General features: G+C 41.7%; 1 protein-coding gene across 2 annotated transcripts in view; it reads right to left on the bottom strand.

Annotated features, from left to right (window-relative positions):
• ATOSA (atos homolog A) overlaps nt 1–13344 on the bottom strand; it is a 60195-nt gene that overhangs the window by 30694 nt on the left and 16157 nt on the right. Inside the window, exons 2-3 of one of the 2 annotated variants that reach the window (XM_075857985.1) lie at nt 11386–11526; nt 2885–3037 (exon numbers count right to left, since the gene is read on the bottom strand). In XM_075857985.1, coding sequence (XP_075714100.1) covers nt 2885–2906 — 22 coding nt within the window. In that variant the 5' untranslated portion in view covers nt 2907–3037; nt 11386–11526. The remainder of the gene's footprint in view (nt 1–2884; nt 3038–11385; nt 11527–13344) is intronic. The other variant, XM_075857984.1, reaches the window with a different exon arrangement.

Raw genomic sequence — 13344 nt, 5'->3', positions numbered from 1 at the left:
TGTAAATTTATGGTATAAAACGAACAGCATTTGCATTAAGGGGTCATGGTGCTTTGTGCCACATCACAGGAAAAAGAATGCAGACTAACTGAAGAGTTTCCAAACATAGGTATAATTTACTAAATGTTAAAGCTTTGCTTTTTTTTAACATTTTTGTATGAGCGCTAAAGCCCAACCCACAGCAATGCTGGTGAACATATCGCGGGAGATGTATGAAAACCGGTGCAAAGGAAAACTGGAGCTGTTACCAAGGTAATCAGGTAGCTGCTTTAGTCTTCCTAAAGGCCTCTAAAAAAATGAGAAGTGGAATCTTTGGTTGCCATGGGCAACTGCTCCACTTTCGGTTTGCACCAGTTTGGATACATCTCCCCCATTGCCTTTTCTGGTATCACAGTCTCCAATTTGGAAGAAGAGGATAACCACATTTTGCAGTATTTTCACAAAAGATACATTATTTTGTTGCATTGATGTATGCATTCTGTAAAAGATGCCGATTAAACGGCTGCCGCCATCAGCTCTTCTTTCCGCAAGCTAAGCCCACATGCCTCAGGTCCCCTTTTCAACCCGTTGGGCCTGCCATTGGTCCCTCCAGCCAAGGCCATGATGAACGCCGCAGTCCCTTCATAGTTTACCAGGCACAGCGCCGTACACATCCGTAAAAGCGGTGTCTGGGATTGCAGTTCCAGTCCCGTTCACGCGACAAATGCCTTCCACCTCCTAAGGGTGGTTTTATACAGGCAAACAGCAATATGTCGGCGCATATTTACTTTATTGACATGGACCAATGATCATGGCTATATGGGGACTAACAATCGCTAATACAATTGTTCGTCCCCATACATGGGGGGGGGGGGAGTTGAGATGCGCTGCCGATAAGCAATACTTTTTTTTTTAGGCAGCATAAAACATTCGTCTCGCTCCCCTGAGATCAGAGAAGGGTCTGACAGACCACATAGAAATAAAACTCAAATTATAACTAATGTCTTTGTGAAGCTTAAAGAAAACAAACAACAAGATTAAAGCAAGTACAAGCTATAAACCATACAATGCATAAAAATATACATAGAATACTGCTACAATACGCACAGGAAGAAGGAAAAAGACAATGAATGGTTAAAAATGTTTCTTCTAAGCTTGTAAATGTTAGGCATACTGAAACACTGTCGTGGAATTAGTTGTTTCTTTATGAATAAGAATTCAGAAGGAAACAGAGATCTCATTGTAAGGGCAGATCTCATATAGTAACAAGGAATTAATAGACAATCACAGTAGAAGAAGCCGCAGCTGCCAGGACTGCGGACGTAATACACAGGGGTTCCTATTCCTAGGGCTCTATACCTTACAACTCATTTCTGTGTTGCAGGTGCATTTTTATGACATTTCTAGAAATGTTTCATTCATTGCAATAACTCTGAAATCCCCAATTAGAGCGAGGATTATGGGAGAAATAATAGCGCAATAGAAGTTCAAAACACGTCCTAAAAGTGACACGATGGCATCATTCATCCTACACAGGACTCGGTTCACATTTATTGGTGTAACTGGGAGGCAGTTTGTTGTAGATCTGAATCACAATATATAAATGTGCCTATAAAAATGATAAATTAACTACCGTTTTCTGTCCAATTGAAAGCAAACTCCTAATCTGTGGCTTGTGTGCGATTGTACACGTTGCGCTCAAATGCCTTTTAGCCAAAAATTTCCACCAAGGTGGCAAAATAGTGGTTTTTCAGAAAGTCGTGGCAAAAAAAAAATTTGTTTTGACTGCGACGTTTGAACCCAGCCTTTAGAGACAAAGGTATTGTATTATTTTTCTAGAATATACAAAAGGCCCGATACATGTACAGTATAGCATATGCACTTAATACTGCTGTATTTATCAAACAGCTGAGATTATTTTTTTTAAGTATTACAAAAATATTTATTATAAATGCTATAAAAATAAAATTATAACATAAACACAGCTTGTATGGGAGGTTAAATTCCCACCCCCCATTCTAAATTAACGCACCCATCCTTCTCACGTTTCTACCCCTTAGTATCTTTAGGCTAACCTCTTAAAAGACTGGATTCTCCGGATTATTGATCTGTACTTATTTGTAACCCACCCCCCAATCTCGTTTGTTTCTCCGGTAGATGATGGCTAGATATTAACATCATCAGATTTTTCAGATCATCTTTTCCAAACCTCCAACCTCAGGGCAGGGGGATTAAAGCTCCAGCTGTTCTGACAATACACCTCAAGCGTCAGCAAGGTCAGTGATTGAGGCTGAAGCATGTGACGTACTAGTTAACTACTGGTGGATTCTGCCTGCAATTACAATTATCACCATTAGGGTTTATGCGTACGGCCAGATTTTAGATCCGTGCCACATGGATTCCACATATGGTACCCATACTGTACATCTACATGCCTTTGAGAATACGAGGCACTATACGGCACCACACAAATGGTCTATAGGTCCCTATAAGCACTCCATATGCTGCTGTATAGGTCCTATTTAGAAACCAGTAAATCCCTTTGCAGCAGCCAGTAATACCTGCTGGGTGTGAAGAAAAGCAATTACAGGAACCTAAGTCATTCGTGGTGAGAACCTACGTGTCATACCTATAATTACAAGGGTCCTAAAGACAGTCTGATTGATCTCACGAGATTATATTGAATTAAAAAGGTTGTCACATACAACATTAAGGATTCAAATTATATTTTCTTCCACAGGGAAGATAAATTAAGAAGGATGAGCAATGATAACATCATATAAGCTGCTCTGTATTAATGTTTTATGAGAACGTTAATAAAAGCTTTGGCCTGACCATTACAATACGTCAATCATTCACAGTGTAAGAGTGCAAAACAGAAACACCATAAAAAGCGCGCACTTACTTGCATCATCGATTGGAGCCATCCTGTAGGGTTGGGGGATTTGCAGCACTGAGATGCAGTCCAACACCTGGTCTCGGTCTTTTAGCAAGTGTTATATGTAGGCAGAGTACGGGGGAGGACTGCCGGCCATTTCTTCCACAGCTACGGTCCAATCTAAATGCGAGTAAAGTTTTATTTACACAGGAGAGTGGGGTATAAGGATTTACAATCGAAAGCAGTTATTAGAATGCAGATGAGAACAGAAACAAACAGGGAGAGGAGAGCTACCTTGCAATAGAACAGAAGTCTGGACAATTGGACGGTTCACCTCGTGCCGTTTCTTATATATATATATATATATATATATATAAGGTTTGCGGTTTTGTGAAACATTGCAGATTTTTTGTGATGTATAGATTGATATATCAGCTTCAAAAAAGACTGAACACAAAAAAAATAAAAAATAAATATATATATATATATAAAAAGATATATTGACATCAGATTTACTTTGACAATGTATTTTGTTTTAAGAGGTTTCATTGCATCTACCGGAAAAGAAATATCAGCAACGGCATGAGTTTGAGGCTGCTTTTAAACACACAGTGCCTGGTTGCATTTTCTAAAAAAAATTATTTTGTTTTTATTTATTTTTTTAATAGGACAAAAATGCCAGAAAACACACATGTACAAAATAGAAAAACCACCACCCCAAAAAAACAAAAACATAAAAATGGTGGCTTCTTGTATGTTTTTTTTCATGCAGTTTAAAACGGCAGAAAAAAATCCTGTGTAAAGGAGGCCTAAGGCCTCCTTCACACACACTATTTTTTCAGTTGTAAAAAAAACAAAACCTTGAGATTCATGGCGGGGTTTTTTTCCAAGTGTTTGGGTTTTGTTAATTTTGTAGCAAACAAAACGCAGTAAAAAACAAACAAGATAAATGCTACGAAAAACGATGCAAACCGTCGTGTGTGAATCCAGCCTAAAGGGAGGTGCTCTTACATCTGTATACGCATGACAAAATAGTTTTGGTAAATATAGTTCATATATAAATTATTACTCGTTATAACACAATATGGACAACTTGTTAAACACAATTACATACAAACATGGCGTAAAATCCTGTATGTGCTTGTTTAACCCATCTGTTACCCCAGGGGGCTACTATACATTTGCAGAGCTGCCTGTGTTAACCCTTTCTGTGCCTATGCAAATAACAGATGGTTACCTTTACTGTAAAGACTTTTTCACGTATGCAAATTCAGAACAGGTTCAGTCTGCAAACAGATGGTTCTTGACAATTTCACAAGGTCACTCGTTTGACAGACAGAGGTAGGTAGGAGAAAGCATCCGGTAAAAGCGCTAATGGAAGTGCAGTACAAGTGGTCTCATTTAAATGCATCGCTGAGCCGAAAATACAAGCCTGAACAGAAAAAATATTGGTACCACGTTCACAATGTAGAGACACACTATATTCAAAGCCCATTCAGTGTGCATTATGGAGTGAAGCCATTAACCACACAGCCCTATGGATCACATTTTTGACAACTGTTCGCTGCCCAATAAACAGAATGACGACCTACCAGTGGTATAGATTTAGGGGTGCAGAAGTTTTTCGTAACCATATGCCTGAAAGGGTCTAAAGAAAACCATAACTGGCGTGTGATAGTGAGGGGAGGGCGCAGGGACGGGTATTACGTTACATCTGAGGCTACAGGGCCCAAAGGCTTCACTCTATGCCTCAGCAAGATGCAGATGAAAAAGAAACAATATAAAATACAGAAATATACATAATGTAATATTCAGGCGGTTGTAAAGCTTGTGTACATAGTACACTAATGTCAACAATTCCCTAAAACCTCTTTGAATTTGTTACCACAGATTATACATGCCTCCCAGCCGTCCCGGATTCAGCAGGACAGTTCCGGATTCCGGGCGGTGTCCCGCTGTCAACTGTATCTGTAGGACACAGATACAGTTGAACCCAATTCTGAAGCTGGGAACCATCAGCTCCCAGCTTCAGAACTATTTCAGAGAGGAGGAGCAGAGGGATCTCCTACACTCGCCGAGGACTCCCCGGGCACAACACTACTTTCAGCGCTGTGCTCTGTGAAGCTCTTGACGTTACTGTCCACATATGGACAGTCATCGGCGAGCGGAGGAGCTCCCTCTGCTCCTCCGCTCTAAAATAATTCTGAAGCGGAGCTGAAGGTTCCCGGCTTCAGAATTAGTGGCTACTGCTTGAGCGGAATCCCTGTTGCCAATGATCTGGCCAGGGATTCTGCTCCTAGAGGAAACCCGAGGTCACTGTCCATATATGGACATTAACGTCAGGAGCTCCTCCTGGAGCGGACTTCCCGGCCAGAGTCGGCAACGGGGATTCTGCTCAAGGAGTAGGCACTGACGTCACTGTCCATATATGGACAGTGACACCAGGGCTTTCCTCTAGGAGTGGAATCCCCGGCCTATGCTCTGGCTGGGAATTCCGCTCCTAGAGGGGGGTCCCAATGGCGCTATGTACAGGGGGGGGGGGCTGTGTGGCACTATCTACAGAGGGCGCTATCTTCAAGGGGGTGTGGCACTGTCTATGTGGACATTGGGGCACTATGTACATGGGCACTATCTATAAGGGCACTAGGGGCAGCTAAGGTGGAATCTGTATGGGCATTATACTGCATGGGGGCATCTGTGTTGGCTTATACTGTATGGTGGCAGCTAGAGGGCGTTATAATTTGTGGGGGCAGCTATTCGGTATTATACTGTGTGGGGGCAGATATTTGGTATTATACTGTGTGGGAGGCACCATGGGAGCATAATACTGTGTGGGCTGAACAGGGTGTGTATGGGCAGGGATTGGGTGGGAATAGAGGTGTGGCTTAAAAGGAAAAAAATTTGCCGCGCGCACCGCATCGGTTGTCCCTCTTTGTAATACTTGAAAGTTGGAAGATATGGATTATGTATTCCCTAAAAGCTTAGCAGGAACTATTGGAAACAAAGTGAGTGGGTTGTAGAAAAGTACATAGTAGTGCATTTACACACAACGGACCTCATGCACTAAAACACAGTAACAGCGGCCTCGTTTCTCATTTCATACTTCTTAGGCATCATTTACACGAGCGTAATATACGCGCGTGCGACGCGCGAGCTTTTCACGCGTGTCGTACGCACCTATTCTGCGAATTTTGCGCAGCGAGAGTGCGTTGCGTAAAACTCACGACATGTCCTATCTTTGTGCCCTGTTCGCGCCTCACGCACCCATTAAAGTCAATGGGTGCGTGAAAACCATGCATGCCTCACGGAAGCACTTCCGTGCGAACTGCGTGATTCGCGCAACAGCTGTCAAACTCTGAATGTAAACAGAAAAGCACCACGTGCTTTTCGGTTTACAAACATCCAAACAGAGTGTCATAATGATGGCGGCTGCGCGAAAATCTCGCAGCCGCGCATCATACGCTGATGACACACGGAGCTGTTAAGTGCCTTTTGCGCACACAGAACCCGGCATTTTTTGCGTGCGCAAAACGCACACGCTCGTGTAAATCAGGCCTAAAAGGTGTATTCACATGTTGCAGTCATAGTTTTTTGCCACGATTTTTATGAAGTACCGTAGCAGCAAAATCCACACTATATGTGCGTCGTGTGAATACACCCCAAAAGGAGATTAGAAAATAAAAGCAAACCCCTTTTCCAAGTCAAATAAGCAGCCAGGTGATAGGTTCAAAGGCAGCACATGACACGTAGGGGGTCCTCCCATATTCCTACATCCCATAATTTGCAAAGGGAAATTTTTGGGGGTTTTATCATCTCAATTTATAAAATTAAAATAAGTAGCCATTAGGATGGCAGTACACGTAGTGGCCGTGTGGCAAAATAGGCGAGTTATTTTTAGCTGTGCAGCCAGTACAGGTAAAGCACATCAATACCATGTGCTTCACCTATACAAGCTATATGGCCAAAAACCACAAAATTGCCGCAATACAGTGTGCGGTTTTGCTGTGTGGCACACATTTGCATTGGGAACCCCAAAAGGCTGAATTCACATGGATTGGAAATGCTACCGTTTTGTGTGTGGAAAACCCACAGCGTATAACAGTCCCAGTCATGTGGATGAGATTTGCACAAATCTCATCCACATGCTGCGAAACATTTTTTCCCAGACAGAAATCAGAGCATGCAGTGTGTGTTCTGGATGTTCACTGCGGATTTCAGAAGTTTCAATATAAAAGGGGTGATAACCGAAGCAAAATACGCACATAAAACGTAAGCATTGTGCTGCATTTCCGTCCCGTGTCAGTCCAGCCTAGAGCTTCATTGCAGACTAACCCCTTCTTTCCTTTCAACTATTAGGTGTCATTTATAGTGCAGGGGAATGTTAGGCCCCTTCACACCCGAGGTTCTGTCGGAGACTGGAACCCCTATAATTATTAGGTGAAAGGTGCTCTTAAAAAACAGGGCTCACTGTGACAATACTTTCTGCAACAGAAACACTGAGGTTTTCATAGTTGCACATGGATTCCAGCTTTGATTTGACCATAGTCCAGATGTACACGCTCAAATTCAAATAGCACTAGTATAGACAATACTGAGAAACCTATAAAGAACACTTGTTATGCTGCCCGCAGACATAAAAATGATAAATGACCTATAAACAGAACTATTAAACACCAATGCTTTTGTATGTTTGATCGTTGGCTCAGTCATCACAGTAAATCCGCTTTAAAAAAAGGCATTTCCACCCAAAACGGTTAAAGAACGATATTAACATTTTTCGATTACGCTGCCATTTTTTGTACGTGTGAAACAAGGATCCACCACCATATGGTCTCTCGCTTTTGCTGAAGTAGCTTCTTACAAATATATAAAACGACTGAATGATTCAATATTTAAAAAGCCCATTTACCGTATTTACGTATCTAAATTGACCTTATAGGTATTAGGGCTTATTTAGACGAACGTGTAATACTTCCGTGCAACGCGCGTGATTTTCATGCGCCTCGCACGGACCTATGTTAGTCTATGGGGCCGTGCAGACTGTCCGTGAGTTTCACGCAGCGTGTGTCCGCTGTGTAAAACTCACGACATGTCCGATATTTGTGCGTTGTTCGCGCATCACGCACCCATTGAAGTCAATGGGTGCGTGAAAATCACGAGCAGCACTCGGAAGCACTTCCGTGTGACGCGTGTGATTCGCGCAACAGCAGTAAAGAGTATGAATGAAAACAGAAAAGTACCACATGCTTTTCTGTTTACAAACATCCAGAGTGTCATAGTGATGATGGCAGCGCGAAAATCACGCAGCCGCGCATCATACGGGGCTGACACACGGAGCTGTTAAGTACCTTTTCCGCGCAGAAAACACTGTTTTTTGCACGCGTAAAACGCACACGCTCGTGCAAATATGGCCTTAGAATGATCATTACGGACATGTCATACAAATTCATTTTGTCTAGATCCAGATTAGGTAAATTTAAAGTAATAGTCATAGCATAACTGAATAGCTAGGTAGAGTATGATTGGAATAATATAAGCATTAGGTGATTATAAGGCCACATGCACACATTACGGAATTTGGTGCAGAAAATCTGCATCAAAACAGCAGGTAAAATCCGCACCCAATAATGCGTCTTTACATTTTGATGCTAAAATAGGGGCGTTTTTATGCTGTGGATTTTGGGGTGTTTTTTTTTTTTCGTTTGTTTTTTTAAAACTAGTCAGATACAATTTGCAAGTGGAAACGCAAGAAAATTCGACATGCTGCGCATTTTATAATACACACCGCAGGTCAATTTACGTGCGGAAAAAAATCTGCAACGTGTAGATGAGATTTCTTGAAATGTCATTTACTTTACTGGTACTGTATTACGCTGCGGATTTGCCGCACGAAAATATACGTGGCAAATCCAGAAAATCGCACAGAATATTGTGAAATTCAGGTTGCGTATCGGCAATAATTATAAAACTGTTCCTGAAGGGAAAGATAAATGCAAGTTTTATTCGGAAGAGAAATTAGTTAAACAGGGCAAAGAGGTATTAACCTCAGAAGCTGCGCTAATTCTCCTGGAGATTAGAGTGCAGCCAGGGCTTGAAGTCGAATAATTGTGGATACTATAGATGGGAGAGAAGTAATTAATCCACTCATCCAATCATTTTATTCCCGGTGGCATTTACAGACTAAAAACACGCTGTTCACAGCAAAGAGGATATGGAAATTAAAATGGTGTACAATGGAAAGGCATACAAATACTACAAGCAAAAAACACAAAAAAAAACCAAAAGAAATGTAAGACATTTATCAACTTCAAAAAAGCTGCGCTATTGCGTCCGGAAAAATCACGGACACCCCGACGGAACCTAAGTCAATCGATTCCATCGGCAACCGGCGCTATCCGTTGTGCAACGGAACAGTTGGTTCAGTTATTTCCTCGTTTTGCTCCTCTGACGGAGCAGAACAACAAAACACACCAACGCAGGTGTGAACCCAGCCTAACATTGCATTCATTTATTAAATATTTACTCACAGGAATTTAGAAAAATATTTTATTAAAAAAATTGTATTCCAATAAATATATTTTGCCTTATAGGTAGCTTGATTTTTTTCATGATGGTGATGAAGCCTGACGTTACCATTTTACTATAGTAAATGCATTAGGAATTATACACAAGCTATTTATTAAGGAGTCGGATAGTCAAAAAACAGGAGTCGGAATTTGGCTTAGGCCACGTTCACACTTGCATTGTAGAACCAGTTTTTAGATCAGAAGGATAAAAACAGATCCATTATAAAATCCATAAAAAAATGGATGTCTAACGGATGGGTTATTTTTATAATTCGCGTCAATGTAACCATTTGCATCCGTTATTTTGATTTCTATTGTGATTTTTACCTGATCCGTTTTTATCCTTATTCTGATCTAAAAACGGATCAGAATAACGGATTATACAACGCAAGTGTGAAATTAGCGTTACCGACTCCAAAGCCCTGCACACAAATTCAAGATCGATCAGACACATGAAAAAAATTTTTTTTAACCAATGTCATGTGTGTCCCATTTCTTCTCTGGGACTTTGTCAGGAGATCCATGGTAGGTGTCCATGCCTCGCCATATACAGAGGGCAGGCAGAAGATGGCTATATCCTAGATGTAGGTTCACTCCCTTGGACATCACTGCCCACTACCTCCTAAAAACCCTGCGTGGGTTCCTTCACACATCAGTTGCGTCCAGCCAGTTGTTTTATTGCCCGAGCCGGACACCGCAGATGACAGAATAATGCGCACTGGTCAGGCGTCCATATGTGAACCAGCTATTAAGATCCGGTTATGTGACCAGATAAGGGACCTTTGAGCATTAGAATTCTATCTCAATCTGCCATCAATAAATCCTAATTTATAAAGCAATCCCAGGTGCGTCCAGCAGAACAAACTGATCATTTGCCTCCGTTTATTACTAGATGTCGGCCATCTGCTCCTCCCACTACTTAATTCTTAGGCTTTATTCACACCAACGTTGAAAACATGCGTTTTAACGGACTGTGTGAAGGATTCGTTGAAAAATAAGCCATGTCCTATTTTCTTCCGTTTACACGGATCCCTCCTTAGACTCAAATCTATGAAAGTTCCGTGATAACAAGTCCCGAACGGGTGCAACTTGGACGTGAAAAGTGCCCGTTTTTCTCACCCAAGTTTCCCCTCGTTCGTGTGAATAACCCGATCCTCAAACCGCCATATTCCATGCGTTATATTTTTATTTCATAGGCAAAGAGGTGGGGTCTATTGCCAATTGTGCCAAAAAATTATGATTTTCTGCTATTGGCTTGCTGCTATGCCGTTCTTTTTCGTGTAACATTGCTCCAGTGGGTGAACTCCGCTTTAATTATTTCTCAAAGGACTTATCAGAACAAAAGAGGAGTAAATAGTGATCTACAAGAATAACCCCTTCAACAAAAGATTTAGTCCCCTTTGTCAGCATCTCTACTTAACAGTGAATAGAAATGTTGTGTACATTTCAAGGCTGAAATGAACTAGTTCTGCTCATAGCTGAGGGTTTGTTTTAATGTATCAGTGTAGGTAAATTATCAACATGGGGTCTGGGATAGAAAGATACTTTTTGCTGCTTCTGCATAGCAACCTCTGAATGTAAACAATGTTTCCATTCACTGACAAGTAAAGATCTTGAGAAGGTGTGGCACTAAAACAGTTATACCCCTTTAACATGTTATTTAAAGATGCAGTATTTACAAGGAGAGCTGGTACACGACTTACACTACCATTGCTGTATAAAGTACTGGGGTGGAGGGCATGAGATGGATCTGTCAAGCAGCAACATTAACCTGGTCAACACTACGACAGAACAGAACACACCTGTATCTCGCCAGCGATTGCGGAAATACACGGGCGACCTATTGGCAGATTTTCAGACTTTCCAAACAGCAGAGCCACAAATGGCTTGTTTGGAGTATTACCGAGCAGAGGCTGGTATCATCCATCTTCACCCAGGAACATTACAGTCATAATTACTTACATGAATTGAGCATTGTGCGGCCAAGTTACGGATGACGCCATACAAAGTAGGAGTCGTGTAACAAATAGAACAGTGCAAACAAAGACAGTACTGGTGCGGCTCGTGGCAAGTGGTATCCAAATGGAATTTCAGAAATAAATTCTGTAAAATAAAAGCAAGCACGTGAATGTGTGTGCCATCGACAACACCCGCTATATAATTATTATATGTAATCCCAATTTTGTTACCTTGGATGCAGAGACCACAAAGAATCGGTGACTAATCCAATGCAAAATACCTTAGGAAGACAACCTAAACCTATATGAAAACATTGCAGTCTAAACTGAACACGGGAAACATTCGTACTGTATATGGCTACGGAGATTTCAGTTGTGTGTAGCCCAGTGTGCAGCATGGCAACTGCCCCTTGGCATACTATGATGCGGTAATGTGGCTTAGACAACCCACCCGTTTAGTCAGGTTGTGAAATAGCGCATTAAGGCCTCATGCCTACGGCTGTATTATCACCGTGCCCAAGTTACATGGAGCCATATTACCACACCCATTGAGTCTGTGGGGCCATACGGTACGTCTAAGGCTCTGCTTTCATACAGAAATTTGTAAAATTGGATTCATAAGGAGTGACAAAAAAAAAAATGACAAATGAAAGAAAAAAATATGTGCGATCAGATGCTGTATTAGAGATATTCTCTCCTAGGGGCATTGCTTTTAGCGCATACCTCGTGTATGGGGCCATACGGAGACCTGGTACTGTAGGTAAGTCGCTGCCATGTGTGTGACGCCTTAGTCACACATTTAACTCTTTGGGTAAAAACAAATAATATTTCATCTACCAATAGTCAGAGCTACAACACAGCAAATAGTCAATTGTATAAAAGGTAATCGCCTCAAATATTAAATTGAACACAGGATATGGATATTGTTTCACTCAGATAACAAGCCCTCGGGTGGGTGGGGGTGGGGAGTAGGATTGGCTGCCCTTTCCCTCAATGAGCGGCTGTGCCCTGGTTTGCAGAATGTGCCAGATCACCCATTTAGGCTGGATGAGCAGGGTCGAGCAGCTGTGCGTTCCCTTCCACGTTGAGCCCAGGGCAGCGGCCTTAAATGACCCGCATTAAGTCATTTCTTTGTTCCCTTCTAAATATAAAAGTATTTTGGAAACAACTTGCTAATAATATTTCAGGACCATTTTATATTGACAGTATAGGATTTGGGTTGAAGCTTCCTAATGAAATAGAAGGAAAGGGCAGTGTTCTGTATGAGGTTCTGTATCCACCTTCAGCATCATCTCTAATCCAGCTAAGTAGTCAGCACAGAGCAGCATTACCTTCCAGTTCTAGCTAGTCCGCATAACCACGTTCACTAAAGCTATGGCGAGGTCTCCACCATCCCCCGACTTATTACACTACAATTCTTATTACCATTATCACAGGAGGCTGGGAGGACGATTTATCACTAAAACTAAACCGAGTTGCCATTCTGAGGTCTGGGAAAGATGAGTGACAACCCCTGCGGGAGCGGTTATGGCAACTTAATTGGTTTTTACCTAGCGTTCCCAAAAACGGATATATCCAAGAAAAAAAAATATGGCGGAATTGGAACATTTTTAAATAAAGAGGACGACAAATCAGGGACTTATTTGTTCACTATCACATACACATCAGAGACCACAATAATGGAGTAGGGCTGAGCGGACAAAAGTGGTGCGGATATTTTTTTCTAATCTCTTTAACGCGCATGTACACAGTGTATTCATAGTTTATTGCACAACAAGCAGGTTAACAAATCCACAGCCCGACCAGGAAGCTACTGTCCCCATGCCAAGCTGAAGAGGACCCGTCACCTCTCCTGACATGCCCGTTTTAGTAAAGAATTGTATTACCATTGCTTGACATCTTCTCGTAGAACTCTACTGTTCTAAGACAACAAATTGGTACTATTCCTCAGTTATTCCTCCTA

The sequence above is a fragment of the Rhinoderma darwinii genome, chromosome 3 (genome assembly GCF_050947455.1).
Source record: "Rhinoderma darwinii isolate aRhiDar2 chromosome 3, aRhiDar2.hap1, whole genome shotgun sequence".
Classification (NCBI taxonomy): domain Eukaryota; kingdom Metazoa; phylum Chordata; class Amphibia; order Anura; family Rhinodermatidae; genus Rhinoderma; species Rhinoderma darwinii.
This window is presented reverse-complemented; position numbering and strand designations above follow the sequence as displayed.